An 18,827-nucleotide genomic window follows, 5' to 3' on the forward strand; every position below is an offset into this window, starting at 1 on the left:
CCACGATTATCAGAACATTTCGTCATCAGTCATCTAGATGACCTACTACTACCAGGTAAATGCTCTGCCGACTCCCACTCTGCACATACTGAGATGGAGTCTTCGTGCATTGCCTCTCTTCTGTTTGCAACAAGATGGCGGCGAACGTTGCGCACAAGTTTCAGATAGAGGCGGCCTTGCATGCAGAGAATCAAGCAATCTCGGCGGGAAACCTCAAGGAGGATAATCCTCTGGACCTGAGCGAGAATTTCAGGATCTTTTGCGAGGCATGCCGTCGAGGCGACTTGAGGACATGCCAGGAAATGATTCAGCTTGGGGTGAATATCAATGCGAGAGACAAGTTTGATTATACGCCCTTGATTCTGGTGAGCACTGCTGCGCTAATCCGTTAACAAAGCCGCCTCGCTTACATGACGCTTCATCAGGCCAGTTTATGCGGCCATTACGAAGTCGCACAGCTCCTCCTCGAAGCCGGCGCATTATGTGAGCGCGACACATTCCAAGGCGAGCGCTGTCTTTACAATGCCTTGAATGATCGTATTCGTAACCTGTTGTTGTCTTATGACTATTCCAAGTTCACGGACCCCTTACAACCTTTCGCCGCACACATCACCTCTCTCCTTTCAATTGAAACCCCCAGAACGACCGATATAACCTTGACGTCAGCCACTTCCGCCCCTTTCGAGCTGCACAAATTTGTCCTCGCAGCAAGGAGCCCTTACTTTGCAAAGAAGCTAGAGCAAGATCCAGGCATACAGAACTGGAAGATATCCAATGATGTTCCCGGCCAGAGTTTCAGTGTCGCAGTGCGGTACTTGTACTTGTCCGAAGTTTCTATAGATCTGGGCGCGTCAGGCGAAGAGCAGGCTATCTTGGAAGGTATTGCGAAGATTTCGAAGCATCTTGAAATCGAGCGGCTGTTTGAGGACATGATAGAGGGCGGTGACCGACGACTCGCTCGACAACGACGAACACAAGAGCTCGAGCGTGGCGCTGCTCAATTTGAACGATGGTTCAAGAATAACGTGCTGAAATATAAGGTGGAGTTGGATTCGAGTAAAGTGGACGACGTGGTATGGGATCACAACAATGCAATGTTTGCAGACATCTTGCTCCGCGCAGACGAGGATGTTGAAGAAGACGAAGACGAAGACGAAGACACAACGATTACGACAAATGACCGATTGTGTGCGAACGATCTCTCGCCGAACAGCATTGCCATCAGATCAACTTCCGTCTTGCGCTCGCCGTCGAAGCCACGCAAACCTCGACGGTCTACCATTTATCCTGCGCACCGTGCTATACTCCTTCGCTCGGACTTTTTCGCCACAATGTTCTCGTCGTCTTTCCGTGAAGCACAAACCACGCCTCACCTCCAAACAGTCTCCATTTCATGCTCACCTCGAGTCCTCGAAATCGTGCTCTCCTTTTTGTACACTGGAAAGACTGACTTTGGTCTGGAGGACGCAATTGACGTGCTTTTCACCGCAGACCTCTTATTCATAGATAAACTCAAAATGAAGGCGGCCACAATCATCAGTACTCTCGGAAACGGCATGGACTCTATTGTTAATTCCGAGACCCCACAAGGCGAAACCGATATAGAAGACGTCATAGACATATTCGATGTCGTGCGGGCAGGGTGGGATACACGTGTGCAGAGGCTAGAAGAGTTTGGCGCGCGATATATTGCGCAACGGCTAGAGCAATATATAGACTTAGAGGATTTCGCGGACCTGGTAAGAGAAAGCGCGAATAGAGTGCAGGCGCGACAGGAGACAGATACTGTCGAGCTAGTGGACGACATACGATACTATTTGTCTGAGCGCTTCCGTTTGCGGTTCGAGGACACAACCTTCGATGAGACGAACGGGGAATCAGGGCCTCTTATCACCGTCGATGGGAAGTCGGTATTGGGCGGCGCTCAGGCGGGTGCCCAAGTTGCCACGGAGATTGGAGTCGGGGAAGTACGGACTTTAGACGGAGAGCTTGCAGGCGATGAGTTTGAACAGGATGCGATTAATTATAAAATCTTGCTGGGAAAGATAGAGTCCCTACTTGAGAAACTGAAGTTGGACGCATAGTCCGATGGTTCGTTCATATACTATAGCAAGCGTTCAGTTTCTTGAAAATATAACCTAAAAAGCTATATTGCCCATCTCATAATGAAAGCGTCGAGAATTACTGCATTTCACATTAAAGAATGCATAATTTTCAAACATAACATATCTTGAGAACAGATCGCTAGAGACTCTGTTGACTACCTAATGTCCAACATCCCAAGCAAGGGATTTCAAGTTATGCCCGAGCATTACAGATTATATACACGTAAAACGCTCAACTTCTTCAGTAGTGCGTTGATTGCATTGATTGCGTTGGTTCTATGTCAGCAGCAGCGAAGAATAACGAGATCTTTATATGTTTGATCTTAGATAGGTCCGTGTCACTCTTATCTATTTACTTGAGCCGTCGTTTTGCAGCTGATTCGTCAAACTGTTGTTTAGCACAAGCGGCTCTTATAGATAATTAACTATATAGAAGAAAGTAATAAATAAATATATATATAGTGACGTATAGTATTTAACTATACTACTATCTATATATATAAGGGAACCTACCTTTATACATTTAGATAGTATGCCAAATTTCATGAATACTTTCTCCCTTATACTTTTGAACACAAACCCAGGATATCGAACAACGGGGGGAAATGTGATAGCGGAGCACTTCCGTGGTATATAAATCACCCCAAAGCCAATAACACCTAATCTTATAATAATGCACATATACAAATGATATCAATGAGTCTTCTCATCGTCGGTTGGTTGTTCATACGAAAGTCGGCGCCGTCGGGGCATAATGCTCGCACTGTTCGGTCTCAGCATTTCAAAGAATACTGGACTGACTATTGTCAAAGGACCTGACGATATTGTTAAAGAACATGCGGTGCCAACAATATGCGCAACATCGATCACCCGAAAAGGTGACGGTCTTGAAAAGCTGGGGTCAAGGGAGTGTTGGGGTTCATCTGATCACTTCCATCACACATGCGCTCACGGTGAACAACGGCTTGTTTCTCCGTGGACTGACGTCCATCGGCTTCGTTGCGCTCTTGAGTGGACCCAACCATCTCGTATATTTGGTTTTTCAAGCCTTCCGTGTCGACAGGCGAAGCAGGTGTCTGAGGTAATCGATAGCATTATCCGGTACAACCATCATGGTTGAACCTGACGTTGAACCCTGGCCAGGTAGTTCGGCTTTCGGGATGACTTTGTTACTCTCCAGTTCGGCATCTCCGCTATCGGAGCTCTGTTCGGAGGTGATCCCTTGCCAGCCAGCGCAGTAGCCTCTGCGATGAACTTCTGCATAAACACTCGCTTCCGCCACCCTAGAAGCAAACCTAACAAACTTAGTACAGTACCACCTACTCCAAGGCCAGTCAAGCTTAAGACTCAAGTCGTTCGATCGTATATCTTAATACTTACGCGAACCGGTCGCAGTAGTGGAGTTTGCGGAACAAAGATTTTCGTTCCTTAAGGGAGGATTGATCGTTACAATATGCGGCTGGACTCCAAGCTCCCAATCGTGTTGACACACCGAGAAGTTGTACCGCTTGAAGTCGACAATGACATATGCTTCTTGCAAGAACATGCGACCCTGTGCATATGGCCCACTATCTTGCGTGTGTCGTAGCGGGGAGTACATGGTGTTATTGTCTAGACTCCGATAGGGAGGTGTTGCTATAAGGTTAAAAGCGCTATAGGAGAGGATAATATCAACTGCAGGCCATCGAACCAGACTGACACCTAGCGTAAATTTCACATTGGCGTTGATGTCCTGCAGCGGCTTATGCAAAGTATCGTCATATAGCAAACCAAAGGCTCGTTTGACAAGGTGCACACTTGTTCTGGTAGCCAAAGCTTAGTGATGGTAAAGTCTATGAATGCGTAGCAAGGGCCCTCAAGAGTTCCATCGATTCTTACTTCTGTAAGCTGTCCATGACGACATTTTGGATACCCACCACTAGGTCACGGGAGTTGTCAGGAGCAAAAGGGAAGTTGACGTCCTTAGAAATAGATTTGCTGGCGTTCCAACACGAATCGTAAAAGTTGACCATCTACCATCAATCAGCCATAGTCATGTTTTTATTTAAGCTGAGGCTCACTGTCCGTCGATTTCATCCCAGTTTTTATTTGCTGTGAATGGCACAAAATCCTTCCAGCTAAGCCTCAGTACGGCAATATCGGTTTGTAATCTCTAAACAGCACCTGTTATACATCGATCGTCCTACCAAGTTTTCCGACTGTGCCAACTGCTGCCAGTCTTGGCTCGGCAGAGGACAACAACAATCACTGTGGACCATGTATCTTGGGTGCTCGAGATGCCTCTATTGATTACTGATTTCCACCGGCATACACCTATGCTCATTGCTGTATTTACTTTCGCTCTACTGAACGGAAACTACGACATCTACACACCTCAGCCGGCGAACAGAGACCTAGACATTACATCCGTCATACAGGGCACCCCCGCATACAGACTGAGCAGCCGCTATGATTCCGACACTTGTGTGACGATCATCTTTGATGTACCGCACCGTACTTGAACAGACCGTCCGCAGCGTCCACCCCAGCAGTCTTTAAAACAGCGTACATTGCGTTAGCCCAAAGGCAGACCACAATCAGTCGTAAGGATCCTTGGTCCCACGTTATCCATACACAACCAGCCACCCGTTAGCGTGACTATCACGGCTTAATGAGGGACAATCGCCTTCATGTAAGTGACCCGAATCTACTTTATATGAAATATTCATCGTATACCATATTTCTCTAGCTCCAAATCTAGACCGCAACTCGCACCTTAATCAAGTCTCACATTTGGTCATACCCAAGATAATCACAAGCCACGATTCTTCCTATAAACTATGTCTTCTTTGGCCTCATGTGTTCGTAGCGATCGTTCTTCAGGAGATTTTGAACGGAATGCTGATTGGAAAGAATTTCAACGACTTCTTTCGTAGCTCTTACCACATACGAGGTAGAGCGAATGCAAAACATAAATATCAGTAGCACTGCCACATACATCTCCACTACCATGACCCTCGAGAGCACTTACGTATTCAATTACGTTGGCCACAGTCTTGACTCTGCTTCATATGGAACAGGAATCATACCTCAAGACTTCCTCTATCAAATCCATGAACGGACGTGTACAGCTGGTGAATGGCATGGAGATGTTACTGTTCTCGTTCTTGTCAAGTTGGTGTATGCGTCGATCAACCCGAATGAGGCTGCCGTAGGAGTCCTTCAATTAAGCGTCCGTCCATTCTGATAATACTCACCCGTTGTGCTAGAATCATCTCTCTCGACTGATCCAATTGGACCCAAGCAAACAGCCCATCAAACAAAAAGCAAGCCGATCCATTGGAGCGATCCCACTCTTGCAGCGTTCAGCGCGCTTTAATCACTTTAGCGTTATTTGCCTATCCTGCATCACCAGTAGATTCATTCCTGGCCACAGTCACTCCAGTGTATTCTATTAAGTCTACAGCTTCCCTCGATTCATCGTTTGCAGTATTCACGAGCAAAACGAACGTCAATCTTGTTTACATGACCCGTGTAGTGTGGAAAATCAAGATAGAAATTAGAATCATCACTTTCACCAAGCATTACCGCCACACATTTCAACAACAGTCCTAACACCTTGACAGGTGGCCAACAGCTCATTGGAAACGATGCTACCGACGGGACACCACGCCAAACTGGTATAGTCGACTCTCCAGAGCTAGAAGGGGTACTCTGCTCACCACCGATTCTTACGTTAGGCAGTCATACAGTGACCGGGACCGCTGCAACACAATATTACTTTAGGCCGGGAGCAGTCTTAATATCTGGTGAGACTATTATGGTCGATGCTACAATTATCGGTCTTGACGCTTGAGCTCACTATCTTATCATTGGAGGGTCATCGTCATACATCCCAACAGTCGCAACACCAGTTCCTATGCTCAATGTAGATGACACGAAGTATCCGCTTCAACCTGGTAACTCAATCATCATTCAAGGACAAAGGCTTGTTGCTGGGTCCGTCATAAATGTTACACCAGATATGCGCATGCTACAGCTGCACCCGTACTTCCAATCGACGGAGCCAAGTTCACAGCAACACCTGGATCTGGAACGAGCTATGCGATAGGGGTCAATATCTAATACCTGATGGTCAGATCATAGTCGCGAATCTGACGATGTCACTGACACCTTTTGCTACGGCACTTGTGATCAATAGTGCCACTACAACTCTGTTGAGTCCTCAGTCTCAAGCTACGAATGCACCACTGCTGTCATTGAACGGGCAGACAATCGCTGCCGACCCGCAGACCGCGTACACTATTGACGGGCAGACCTCTACAACGTCGGATGCCTCGCCAGATCTAGACTCAGCTACCACGACCTACCAAATTGTACGTCTCGCCCATACCGAAACCGGAAATGCACTGAATGTAATGGTGCCCGACTTAACTTTCGCCTTGTTCGTTGGGGCTCCTCTTGTATTTGCTCTAATCTGGAATAAGTTCGATCCCTCATGTGAAACGCTTCAACTTAAATTTGGCTTTGAAGCAAGGACAAACACAAATTTTATATTTACATGTTTTCTCCCCTTTCGACAGCGTTGGACTCCTTTGTAGTCTTCGGAACATTTGTAAAAAGGGAGAACTACGATGCTTATTAATAACTACATCATTAACTCATCTTATATAGCTGGCGCCTAGCGTGCACATATACAGTTTGAAATCGCCATGATCTTAAGGTGGATGATCTCTCTTAAGAAGAAGACATTGTCACTAAATCTGGACGAACATGAAAAGTCTACACGGAACAGATATCAGGCAATATCGACACCGTAGCCAGACTGCCGTTTCCAGGATTTATGTCTCCGTCTCCTTGATAATTTGTATAGGTCTTTGAGACAACGTATGGTCGCACTCATGGCCCGTTCTTAATTGAATGCGACACACGTATCAAAAATAGTTTTAAAAGTGCTTTCGAACGATTCACGAGGCTGGAAAGCAAACAGAAAGCTCGCAAAATACGAGCGGCTAGTTTCGCCAGTCTGCCTCAGCCGTTGTGCCTCGGCATAAATCACGAGACTGCTGCGGGGGATTGCAACGCATTCTTCATTCAATCTCCGCAGCTCAGTAGTCAGCGGTTTGTCAACGCGACGCGTTGCGCCACTGGATTCTTGCATGTGAATGCCTCTCGTCTTGCGGGTTGATGTCGATACTTCCTATTATCATCTGGATGTATGTTTACATGATTCACAGCCGCCGTGTCCGCAAAGCTCGAAGCCACCGAGTCTTGTCACGGATGACATCAGCTGGTCCCTTACTGCAATTATCCCCTTGGACCGGCTACGACGTAATTCCTCGGCCCAATCCACAAGCTCCGTCACGTCCACCAGACGATTCAGGTAATAGCACATGCGATATGGTTCGTTATGAGTACCGGTCTGGCCCGAATGCGCTTTGGCATACTCTTAGCTTGTCTTTCCTGGCCGCATGAGCAATCGTGATGCAGCTTTATATACCCTAGCGTGACCATACCTCGGATGAAGATTGTTGTATCCACCTTCTCTGACTGGTCTTTAGAGTTATCTTCTGTAATTATTAGGCCCGTGGAAATACGCTGGACTACATTGCTCCTGCTAACTCATATTAACAATCCCAAACTCAGCTATATTATAGCTCATACTTACAAGCTCTTCCTCACGTCTCGTTCGAAACGATCTCACCATGGCAGACAACGAAGAGAAGGTGTACCAGCAGGAGGTTGCAGAGGTTAAGAAGTGGTGGACTGACTCGAGGTGGCGATACACCAAGCGTACCTTTACTGCTGAGCAGATTGTTGCTAAAAGGGGGACTATTCCAATATCATATCCAGGCAATGTCTTGAGCAAAAAGCTATGGAACATACTGGAGGGGAGGTTCAAGAATAAGGAGGCTTCCTTCACCTACGGCTGTTTGGACCCGGTCATGGTCACGCAGATGGCCAAGTACCTGGACACTGTGTACGTCTCCGGATGGCAGAGCTCATCCACCGCAAGCTCGACAGATGAACCTGGTCCGGATCTCGCGGATTATCCATACGTACATATTCACCTCTACAAATTGACAGACATTAAATTGATAATTGGCAGACTACCGTCCCGAACAAGGTCCAACATCTATTCATGGCGCAACTTTTTCACGACAGGAAGCAGCGTGAAGAGCGTGTGACTACTGCAAAGGCCGATCGGGGCAAACTCCAGAAGATCGACTTCCTCCGCCCCATCATTGCCGATGCCGATACAGGTCATGGTGGTTTAACTGCCATCATGAAGCTCACCAAGCTCTTCATTGAGAAGGGTGCTGCGGGTATTCACATTGAGGATCAAGCTCCAGGAACTAAGAAGTGCGGTCACATGGCTGGAAAAGTGCTCGTTCCGATCGCTGAACACATCAACCGTCTCGTCGCTATTCGTGCGCAGGCCGATATCATGGGAAGTGATCTTCTCGCTGTAGCGCGCACGGATTCTGAAGCTGCCACCCTAATCACCTCCACAATTGACCCTCGCGATCACCACTACATTCTCGGTGCGACCAATCCAGCTCTTCAGCCTCTCAACGATCTCATGATAGCTGCTGAGAACGCCGGTAAGAACGGGGCACAACTGCAGGCTGTAGAAGACGAATGGAATGCACAAGCAGGTCTCAAGCTTTTCCACGAGGCTGTTATTGACACTATCAACGCCGGTGTTCACGTGAACAAGAAGGATCTCATCAGTCAATTCACGACTGCATCCAAGGGTAAGAGCAACGCGGAAGCCCGCGCAATTGCGAAAGGATTGACTGGTGTTGATGTTTACTTCGATTGGGATTCACCGAGAACGAGAGAGGGTTACTACAGGTACCGTGGTGGCTGTGAATGTGCCATCAACCGCGCTGTTGCATATGCTCCCTACTGCGACCTGATTTGGATGGAGAGTAAGTTGCCCGACTATGCGCAAGCGAAGCAATTTGCCGATGGTGTCCACGCCGTTTGGCCCGAACAGAAGTAAGTTCTGATCCAGTTAAAAATTTAAATAAATGCTGATATACATCGAGGCTCGCGTACAACTTATCTCCATCGTTTAATTGGAAGGCTGCAATGCCGCGTAACGAACAAGAAACTTACATTCAGCGTCTAGCCTCCATGGGTTACTGCTGGCAGTTCATCACTCTCGCGGGTCTGCATCAGACTGCACTAATGGCGGATACCTTTACCAAGGCATATGCCAAGCAGGGCATGCGAGCATATGGCGAGCTCATTCAGGAGCCAGAGATGGTCAACAAGGTGGAGGTTGTGACACACCAGAAATGGTCCGGAGCAAATTATGTGGATGAGCTGTTGAAGATGGTGAGCGGTGGTGTAAGCAGCACCAGTGCAATGGGCAAGGGTGTGACCGAGGACCAGTTCAAATAAGTGACAGAGTCTCATGGACTCTTTGACCGTGTATATGCAAATTGCTTCATGTTAGACACGTTCGTATTAAATATCACGTTAAAATTATGACCGGTAATTTATCTCACGTGACGCAGCTATCTTGTAGACGGCTAGGACTTTGACGGGTTCGCGCTGCGGCCTGTTCCCACATGCTCCCTCGCACATCTTTTCGAAATGGAAACTCTTCATAACACGACCTGGGATGTGATAATCTCTGGTACAGGACTTCCACAATCACTACTTGCTCTGTACGTATCTTATTTCCGCAATCACTTCTCCAATCTGACTGACTTAGCATGATGGAAAAAGTTCTCTCTCGCGCTCCGACAAAAGAGTCCTACACATTGACCAGAATGAATTTTATGGAGGCCCAGAAGCTGCATTCAGCTTGCAAGAGGCAGAGACGTGGGTCAGACAGTTAAACGATGTGTCACCCTCTCATACGCGTACTGTTTATTCCAGCGTCTCGTTACAACAACCTCCAAATCATGATACAGATGGACCGAAACTTTCATTCTCTCGCGCCTACAGCTTGACTTTGTCCCCTCAAATAATTTACTCACGATCAGCGCTTATAAGTGCGCTCGTAGACTCCAAAGTATATAAGCAACTGGACTTCCTTGCTGTTGGCAGCTGGTGGGTTTTTTCCTCTCCCGAAGACGCAGAATCGGTACGCGCAGGCTCTTTGCTGAAAGTACCCAATGGAAGAGAGGACATATTCACGGACTCGTCACTACGGTCAAAAGACAAAAGAGCACTGATGAAGTTCCTGAGATTCATGACAGACTACGAAGAACTCCACGATATATGGGAACCATATCGCGATCAGCCTTTCTCTGCACTTTTGATAGAGAACTTCAAAATGTCTCCGAAGCTACAAGAGCCTATTTGTGCCTTGACTTTGACATCAATGACTCCTAATCGGACGTCGACAGAATATGCCTTGCCACGCATTGCAAGACATCTGCGTTCTGTGGGTGTCTTCGGTCCGGGATTTGGGGCCATCATACCAAAATGGGGAGGCCTCTCCGAGGTTGCACAGGTGGGATGTCGAGCTGGCGCTGTCGGTGGCGCGACTTATGTCCTTGCAAAAGGCATCGAAGGCCGGCAGTACAAAGAGCCAGATTCCCCAGATGGCCCATCTGATATTACACTCAACCTCCGAGGAGGCGAGAGCGTCTCGACCAAGTGGCTTGTTGGGGCGCGTGACGAAGCTCTCGGTCAACCATCTAACTCGATGCAGCGCTCAAGGGATTCAGCGCCAGGTCTACTGCGGTCGATCTCCATCGTTTCATCACCTCTTCGTAGCTTGTTCCCTCCCCTAGGCGAGGGCTCTCCTGTCCCTGCCGCGGCTGTCGTTGTGTTCCCCACGGGCTCACTTACTATTGAAGGGATATCATCTGCAGACATGCCTCCAGTCAACATATTTGTTCATTCAAGTGAGACTGGTGAGTGTCCTACTGGACAAAGTAAGTTGCCAACTCCTTTTATCAACTTTTCGGATGACGATTTCTTCATACAACCTTATCTACATTGTCTGAACTTCATTGACGACCTTGCGAGACCTTCTGACACTATCATGAACTCATATAAGCATCACGCCCATTATAGTACACCGTGCTAATGATATGCAGGTGTTCTCTATGCGAGTATATCTCCCGTCGAATGCGATTGCGAGGTGATTCTCAAGCAAGCTGTGGATACACTCCTCCTGGCTTCTCGGGAGGAACCACAACCGAAAGTACTATGGTCGCTTCACTACAAGGTCAACCTACCGTTGCCAGAGGTAGCAGAAGTAGACAATGGTGTCCGAGTCACGGGAAACATTGTAGAGCTCCCTCATACCTCTCTAGATCTAGTGTTCGAAGACGCCGTAGTTGACCAGGTACAAGTCGCATGGAGGCACGTCACAGGGCAACGCAATAGTGAGTTCCTCGATTTCGAAGATAGAGAGGGCACGAATGAAGATGCCAACAACGATTGATTATACGACAACCTCAGGACCTATCGCATTTATGTGACGCCTGACATGATTTAAGAAAGCAGTGATCTTTGGGGCCAGACAAGCTCATATGTAAGATGAATGCACCAAGAGAGTTGGCAGAGCTTTAGGTGATCACATACGACCACGCATCCCGATACAATGATCATGACTCTTTTGCAGGTCTGAGATTGGTTGTCTGTAGGTGATCTATATATCTCGTTTCACTGGTGCTGTAGCGTATCATCGCTAAAATGGCCACCTGCATGACGCGTCGTTCGCGCTAGCGGCTTTGGTAATGTAGGTATCTCTCTGATATACCACGTTCAGGATATGATTAGTTCTCGTCAGCATCGAGCAAGAACAACACATAGGCATATTACCTACTTGTACCGTCTCCCCCTTGGCTCTTCATAGTTAGCAGCACCGTGCACGTAAGGGGTGACGCGGGTATTGTCGGAAGTGCAGGCCCCGCAGTAGGAATTGGCCGCGGGCCTGGGGAACTCTGACCTGGCCCAAGCTCCAAAGCTTGTGGTCATGGAGTCCATCATCCTCGGCAGACAATCCCAAGTGACGTTTGCTAGCTCAGTATGTAGTTATTGTGTCCCCCTCTTCTACGGGTCTCCTTCTATCACGACCTTTAAATCTCTAATTAGCAGCATACATCTTATATACTTAGCCAGCATGCCTCCCTCCAACCCAGATCTCATTCTCCGTGATGTCAATATCCTCGGCCAGCTCAATGATAAGACTCGCCAGATCCTGAACAAAGATGCCGCAGTCTTCCTAGCCCTCCTACACAGAACTTTCAATGAGCGACGGAAGGCTCTTCTCGAACGCCGTCAGATTCGTCAGGCTGAGCTTGACAAAGGCAACCTTCCCGATTTCCTCCCAGAGACCAAGCATATCAGGGACAATGATGCCTGGAAAGGAGCACCACCAGCCCCTGGCCTGGTGGATAGGCGGACCGAGATCACCGGTCCCACGGATAGGAAGATGGTTGTCAATGCTCTCAACGCCGATGTGTGGACATACATGGCTGATTTCGAAGGTATGAGATTTCTGAAACGTGAGAGAATGCTATGATTGATCAACACAATCAGACTCCAGCGCCCCAACATGGGACAATATGATCAACGGACAGCTTAACCTGTACGACGCCATACGCAGGCAAGTAGACTTTAAGCAAGGCGAGAAGGAATACAAACTACGCACTGACCGTAAGCTACCGACTCTCATTGCGAGAGCTCGAGGATGGCACCTCGAGGAGAAGCACTTCACTGTGGACGGAGCTGCCATCTCCGGTGGGCTTTTCGACTTCGGTCTCTACTTCTTCAACAACGCCAATGAGCTTGTAAAGCGTGGCGCAGGCCCATATTTCTACCTTCCAAAGATGGAGTCACACTTGGAGGCACGTCTCTGGAACGATGTGTTCAACTTCGCCCAGGACTACATCGGCATGTCCCGTGGAACCATTCGTGGTACTGTTTTGATCGAGACTATCATGGCTGCTTTCGAGATGGACGAGGTAACTATGTCAGTCAATTATGCAGATATCATAGCTAATAGCCGCCCAGATTATCTATGAACTCCGTGATCACAGTTCAGGTCTAAATTGCGGTCGCTGGGATTATATCTTCAGTGTTATCAAGCGCTTCCGCCAAAACCCCAACTTCGTTCTACCAGACCGATCTGCCGTGACCATGACCGTTCCTTTCATGGATGCCTACGTACGCCTTCTAATTAAGACCTGCCATAGACGACAAGTCCATGCCATGGGAGGCATGGCTGCCCAGATCCCAATCAAGAATGACAAGAAAGCCAACGACCTCGCTATGGACGGCGTCCGCGCCGACAAGCTCCGCGAAGTACGCGCTGGCCATGATGGAACCTGGGTCGCACATCCTGCGCTTGCTGAGATTGCCAACGAGGTCTTCAATACCCACATGCCAACCCCAAATCAACTCTTTGTACGTCGTGAGGAGGTCAATGTTACACGTAACGACCTTCTGAACATGAACGTACCGGGTAAGATAACTGAAGAGGGCATTCGCAAGAATCTGAACATCGGGCTCGGATACATGGAGGGCTGGCTGCGCGGGGTGGGCTGCGTGCCGATCAACTTCCTAATGGAAGATGCGGCGACGGCGGAGGTCTCCCGCAGTCAGCTGTGGCAGTGGTGTAAGCACGGAAGCGCGACGGCGGAGGGTGTCAAGGTCACGCCGCAGTATGCACTCAAGTTGTTACATGAGCAGTCTAAAGAGCTGGAGAGCAGGGCACCTAAGGGCAACAAGTTCCAACTTGCGGCAAAGTACTTTGAGGGCCAAGTGACTGGACAGGACTATGCAGAGTTCTTGACATCGTAAGTGTCCTCCTGAGATCTGGATATGTGCATATGCTGACACAAAATCGTAGACTTCTCTACAACGAGATTACAAACGTGGGTTCTCCTGTCGGCGCAGCCAAGTTATAGATACCAAGCCACTTTTAAACTCGTCCCATGATCGTTTAACTACTATATATTGTAAAGTAACTACGGCGTATTGAAACCAGCGATATTGTCCTCGCACATCCAAAAGCCTGTGAAGCTTCAATTTCCTTCTCATGAGCACACCATCTGATTCGTCGGTAACCACTTCTTCCACCGGCACACATGTGACTTGCTCTCCTCCGTGAATTGAGAAACAAGCTAAATCGGATCCCCTTAGATCGCGTCCTCCGTGCCGGCCGTGAAGTTGTAATGTCAATCACATGCCAATCATGTACAGCCGACGGATCGGCCGTGGACGGAGAGCTCGCGTGATTACCTTAATGCAGCGGCGCCGAATTTTGCCGACTCCACCTAGTCGTGTATTATATAATACTTGGCTAGGTAAGATAGCTCGTTATGTTGGATGAAGGTGTGTTAGCACGCATGGATACACTCACTGTTTGCACGTAGTTCCCTGCTTTGAATTTGGCTTGGGATGATGTTGGTGGATATTCAACCTTGAGGGCAGGAATGACGGTAGGGGATCCTGGAGACTGGTCTATTCAGAAGTGAGTATGCGATACTATCAAGTAAGTTGGTTCCATGTTTACTATTGAGCTGCTGATCTTGGTTGTTCTCTCCGTTTGTCTGCATTTTGCTCAAGATGTCCCTATAAGTCAGCAAGACATGGTCTAGGTTTGTTAGTTCCGGTGCACTAGTCTCTTCAAGCTTGTCAAGTACTCAGATTTCCAGCGTAGGTTGCACTTGCAATGATAAATTCTGGACCAGACCCTTGTGTTCAGCCCACGTAATGCTTATCCTTGGGCAGGTGGATCTTCTGGGATCAAAACGCGAGGACCTATAGCTAGCACAGATAGTATTAAGTATAGGTCATGAAGATACTGACTGCTGTGTTTGCTGGCTCCTTTGGGCTTTGCTATGTGCGTGTTGGCCACGATAGCGTAGATTATCAACTTTCGAGCTATATGCAGAACGTCCTTCATGCGCCATGCCATGTCTTGTTCTGGTACAATAAAGTCCTTCATATGGGTGACGTCCTTGGTGTTTCAGCGACCGTCTAGTCGAGTTGCCGATTTGTAAGTTGGTCCAGGATTTGGCCTGGTAGGTCCCATGGGGATATGATAGTGTGCGTAGTTTAGGGGGTTCTTACAGCAGACGTGATTATACGTACCCTGTTTCTCCAACAAGTTATTACCAAAGAAGTGCCTGAAGCTCTCAGAGCTGGAACGCTTAGTATGGTATTATATAGCAATTATTGATAAAACTATGCAGTCAACTCAATCCAAACCGGCCATAATATGTCTGTTGCACTCTTCAGTACTTATCTATATTCTTTGTATACTTATATATGAAACCACACCTATGATCATCATAGTGTATAAATGCTAAAAATTATAGATAAATGTTAAACACCGTGCGGAATGTTGATCTATGCGTACCGTAGTCATACAGGTCATACCACTATGTTCTCTACGAAGAGACTTTACGGAGTTCACCACCGAGAGAACTTCGCGCCACAGAGCGCTCAGTTTTGTATCTCAGGCAATGGGTCTAATCAGATCTATGTATTATGCTAGGCATCTGCAACTCCCTCTGAGCTTCAGTATTCGTGAAACACAATACGATTAACTTGTATACGTCACGAATATAAAGGAAAAACAATGTTAGCTTACTCTGAAATAATTTTAAAGTAGTAAGACACCTTGAACGCTGCTTGCTGCCACGACTGTGTAGGGATACCTTATAAGAAGCTCAAACTTCCCTCATCAAACCAACATTATAGTGGAGCAACCGTCTTCTTGTTTCAGAAGCGTTTCGTAAGCTATCGGGCATCGTGTATCAGCGAGACTCTTTGGTTGGGTTAAACAACGTCTCGTTGAAATGAGTTATATGCTGTTGATCAATATGCAAATGTGCTTATTCAACGCCTAGCATGTGTGATTTGTAGGGCTCAATCAAATGTATAGATAGCATTCATAAGGCTATGTGTTAACTACTAGCTTTCTGATGTTACCTTGATGTATTCACTGGCTCTAAGCGGTGAGTTGGCACAAGACGATGGACTTATGCAGAACCTAGTGGCTATATAGAATTGTAGATTTCACTTTCGACCCCTGATGACGCCCACACCTCATCTCTACGGAAAGAATGATGGTACAATAATATGCAGATTGCGTGATTTCCCTTCGCTTGGCTCGAAATATAGTAGTTCAGCCTGTGAGCTTCTCACCCCTGGCAAAGAATAATGTCCTTGAAACGTTCTGCCCGTTCTTACCCTCCAAGACCATCTTCTCGTCCATGACCTTGAAGCTGAACCTTGACAGGCCTGCATTATCGTATATTTTCTGCATATCAGATTCCGTGAAGCCATGTTTCTGGATGGATTTGACTGCATCGTGATCATTAAATGCAGTTCCGTCATCTGACAGAAGATCGATCAGAAGTAGTACACCTCCTGGCTTAAGGCGTGTTGCTAGCTTTTTTGCGGCATCTGCAGGATCTTCGAAATGGTGGAAACCCAACCCGATACAGGCGATATCGAAGTTGAAGTATTTATCCTGCATGAGTTCTACAGGCTCCACTGGATCTCTCAAGAGGTTGCCTGTTACTGCCGAAATATTTGACAACGGTATACCCGCATCAGACACCTTTTTGTTGAATGCGTCCACCATTTCGGGCGTTATATCAATACCTATGGCGTGAGTAATGTGGGGTCCAAGTCGCTGAGATGATAGTTAGCAATATCCTAAGACGGTGCCACGTAACTGACTCGTGTCACTATTCCAGTACCGCAAGCATAGTCCAACAAGCGGACCTCTCTGCTCTCAGCCAACCTTTCCTCCGGCGTGATCCAATTGACTCCAATCCAGGAGTGATAATCCTCAAAAGCTTTCGAAACAGCCTCTTGTACTTTTTTGTTCTTGGGATTGTTGTCGTACCATTCGACTTTGTCCCTGTACAGGTCACGGACAATTAGCTACCAGCCCCTGGTACATTTCAAGAGAAGCAGAGACACCACCAGAAGAAACCGTGTGCTACACACAATACGAGTCGGGTCATCGTCGAGCGTGTCACATACCGGAAATACTTAATGTTGTCATCTTCAATGCCCATCGTGCTTTGGGTGGAACGCGCGTTCTGCTGATCGGATATGTGAAGTGAGCGATAGCTTGTGAATTGAAAGAGTATTTGTTGAGTTGATGCAGATGCGTGGTTCTAAGTCGTCTTATATGCGAGATATCTAGGCACATTGATTGTTTTAAGGGCCGAGATGGAAGTCTCCGGTCTGGCTGGAACTATCCGAGAGGCCCGCTTCGCGTAGCTCGGCGACATTTCGAGTGCTGGACGCCCTCGGTGAAACATTAACTTGGTGCAATAGGTGCATTTGGATATTTTGGTCGAAACTTGGAAAGCAATAACCTAGCGCTTTTCTGCTACCAGAGGAGATGATGATGGATTTTTAAGATGGAGATGGGTATGGAGATGAAGTCTCGGAGAGATGCACTTTGTATACGTCTTGCCCGAGCACATCTTCTTTGGTGCACAGTTTCTCAAATTGTTGTCTTTGCTGCCGTTGTAAGCCTTCCTGTCGTTTCCTCTCTCTTCTTGCAACAGGGTCTTCCCAAACTGTGGCTTTAAACTGATTACCCTCGTCAATAATGTTGCTGAGTCGAACCCTGAATAGACTATCGCGAAACCTGGCGATTCTTTCTGAGTTGATACGGAATCGGCTGTTAGCAATGCCTACCAAGATACGAAGATAGGATTCATCAACAAGAGATTGAATTCGTTGTACACCATCTTCGCATATCTCGTATCCGATAATAGCATCAAAACCCAGTCCTGTTGACCGAACAGCAACAGTAGGGGTTGATTCTTGTTGGGTGGACGATGAAAGTCCCACTGCTCCACTCTCGCGGAACCCCGAAGCAAGAGCAGCAGCGAGCATTTCTTGTGCATACGTATTTGTAGCTGAAAGGACGTGTAAAATCTATCTTGAAATGAGCATACGTCCAGCGCGGCATGGGAAGCTGCATACCATTGCTTCGAACTTTAGGTGTACATAACGAGTAGAGCTTTCCATGTCGGAAGGAAGCTTTTGCTTCGGGTGCATACCAAATGCATTATGCAGATCAACCTCTGAGTTTTCATTACAGAGCTTCACAGGCTTATGAGATACAAATCGCCAAGAGCCTCCGCCTTTACCCCCAACAGACGACCGTATAGTATCGGCTTGGCTGTTCGCTTGGACGTCAGCTTTTTCAACTGGCCTGGATCCCTCGAGAAAAACGCTGATTCTACCAGAACAGCTACTCGTTGTCACGAAGCCTTCTCTGTTGTTGATATCGTCTATGAGAGATCTGATGGGTTCATCGATCGTTCCTTTTGGTGAGGAATCATTATACGACTCACAAGGCTCAGCAAGCTGCTTCAAAATGCGCGACTTCTTTGCATCGAAGTTCGAAGGCATTTTAGAAAATACTGCTGATATAGATTGCTTGCCCTGAAAGTAAAACTCTCGAGGAAAAACTCGCTGCTTAGGGAGGAATGGCTGGGATGTGAGAGCGCCCGAGGAGCACCCGAACGGAGGGTTTCTCAAGCGTCCAGCTGTATTATATGTACTATACGAGTCGGCTATTATACCATATATCTAAGCCGTCTTACTAAGTAATATAGAATAAACTTAAAGCACGTATATATCCGTCGCCCGTGAGGTTAAAATCAGTTAAAATCAATTAAAAACACGTGTAATCAGTGTTGTTTTAAAGCCTACGAGGTTAAAATCAGTCAAAATCAGTTAAAATCAGTTAAAAACACGTGTAATCAGTGTTGTTTT

At 47.3% G+C, this 18,827-nt stretch overlaps 8 protein-coding genes across 8 annotated transcripts; 5 read left to right on the forward strand and 3 right to left on the reverse strand.

Moving 5' to 3' along the window:
* Nucleotides 1-11: 11 nt before the first annotated feature.
* On the forward strand, nucleotides 12-2,197 carry EJ05DRAFT_470077 (uncharacterized protein). Its single transcript, XM_033742929.1, has 2 exons — nucleotides 12-365; nucleotides 426-2,197. Exons 1-2 carry the CDS (start codon nucleotides 135-137, stop codon nucleotides 2,082-2,084), a joined length of 1,890 nt encoding a protein of 629 aa, XP_033595741.1. The 5' UTR covers nucleotides 12-134; the 3' UTR covers nucleotides 2,085-2,197.
* Nucleotides 2,198-2,879: 682 nt separating this feature from the next.
* On the reverse strand, nucleotides 2,880-4,655 carry EJ05DRAFT_541838 (uncharacterized protein; the record flags this gene model as incomplete). The annotated part of the gene is made up of 6 exons (XM_033749688.1): nucleotides 2,880-3,181; nucleotides 3,228-3,400; nucleotides 3,486-3,907; nucleotides 3,984-4,117; nucleotides 4,479-4,498; nucleotides 4,613-4,655. 6 exons carry the CDS (start codon nucleotides 4,653-4,655, stop codon nucleotides 2,972-2,974), a joined length of 1,002 nt encoding a protein of 333 aa, XP_033595742.1. The 3' UTR covers nucleotides 2,880-2,971.
* A 439-nt stretch (nucleotides 4,656-5,094) lies between these two features.
* EJ05DRAFT_490019 (uncharacterized protein) lies at nucleotides 5,095-6,800 on the forward strand (the record flags this gene model as incomplete). Its single annotated transcript, XM_033745837.1, has 5 exons — nucleotides 5,095-5,316; nucleotides 5,641-5,893; nucleotides 5,963-6,083; nucleotides 6,124-6,460; nucleotides 6,759-6,800. The coding sequence occupies 5 exons, from the start codon at nucleotides 5,095-5,097 to the stop codon at nucleotides 6,798-6,800; spliced, it is 975 nt and encodes a 324-aa protein (XP_033595743.1).
* A 989-nt stretch (nucleotides 6,801-7,789) lies between these two features.
* On the forward strand, nucleotides 7,790-9,497 carry EJ05DRAFT_444921 (isocitrate lyase and phosphorylmutase; the record flags this gene model as incomplete). The annotated part of the gene is made up of 3 exons (XM_033742149.1): nucleotides 7,790-8,143; nucleotides 8,194-9,089; nucleotides 9,140-9,497. 3 exons carry the CDS (start codon nucleotides 7,790-7,792, stop codon nucleotides 9,495-9,497), a joined length of 1,608 nt encoding a protein of 535 aa, XP_033595744.1.
* Nucleotides 9,498-9,692: 195 nt separating this feature from the next.
* EJ05DRAFT_504945 (rab proteins geranylgeranyltransferase component A) lies at nucleotides 9,693-11,502 on the forward strand (the record flags this gene model as incomplete). Its single annotated transcript, XM_033747640.1, has 3 exons — nucleotides 9,693-9,766; nucleotides 9,828-10,987; nucleotides 11,153-11,502. The coding sequence occupies 3 exons, from the start codon at nucleotides 9,693-9,695 to the stop codon at nucleotides 11,500-11,502; spliced, it is 1,584 nt and encodes a 527-aa protein (XP_033595745.1).
* A 681-nt stretch (nucleotides 11,503-12,183) lies between these two features.
* EJ05DRAFT_445020 (malate synthase) lies at nucleotides 12,184-13,972 on the forward strand (the record flags this gene model as incomplete). The annotated part of the gene is made up of 4 exons (XM_033742156.1): nucleotides 12,184-12,550; nucleotides 12,603-13,027; nucleotides 13,077-13,861; nucleotides 13,915-13,972. 4 exons carry the CDS (start codon nucleotides 12,184-12,186, stop codon nucleotides 13,970-13,972), a joined length of 1,635 nt encoding a protein of 544 aa, XP_033595746.1.
* A 2,228-nt stretch (nucleotides 13,973-16,200) lies between these two features.
* On the reverse strand, nucleotides 16,201-17,104 carry EJ05DRAFT_504947 (S-adenosyl-L-methionine-dependent methyltransferase; the record flags this gene model as incomplete). Its single annotated transcript, XM_033747641.1, has 3 exons — nucleotides 16,201-16,713; nucleotides 16,761-16,944; nucleotides 17,070-17,104. 3 exons carry the CDS (start codon nucleotides 17,102-17,104, stop codon nucleotides 16,201-16,203), a joined length of 732 nt encoding a protein of 243 aa, XP_033595747.1.
* A 346-nt stretch (nucleotides 17,105-17,450) lies between these two features.
* Nucleotides 17,451-18,461, reverse strand: EJ05DRAFT_504948 (uncharacterized protein; the record flags this gene model as incomplete). The annotated part of the gene is made up of 2 exons (XM_033747642.1): nucleotides 17,451-17,981; nucleotides 18,030-18,461. 2 exons carry the CDS (start codon nucleotides 18,459-18,461, stop codon nucleotides 17,451-17,453), a joined length of 963 nt encoding a protein of 320 aa, XP_033595748.1.
* Between the last annotated feature and the right edge of the window lie 366 nt (nucleotides 18,462-18,827).

Source organism: Pseudovirgaria hyperparasitica (assembly GCF_010093815.1).
Source record: "Pseudovirgaria hyperparasitica strain CBS 121739 unplaced genomic scaffold EJ05scaffold_20, whole genome shotgun sequence".
In the NCBI taxonomy this organism is placed as follows: domain Eukaryota; kingdom Fungi; phylum Ascomycota; class Dothideomycetes; order Acrospermales; family Acrospermaceae; genus Pseudovirgaria; species Pseudovirgaria hyperparasitica.

Excerpts from the sequence above, each read along its gene's own strand:
- EJ05DRAFT_470077 (XM_033742929.1), top strand. The coding sequence starts at position 135 with ATGGCGGCGAACGTTGCGCACAAGTTTCAGATAGAGGCGGCCTTGCAT. Across the intron at positions 366-425 it reads ATTATACGCCCTTGATTCTG|GCCAGTTTATGCGGCCATTA; the intron begins GTGAGCACTGCT and ends ACGCTTCATCAG.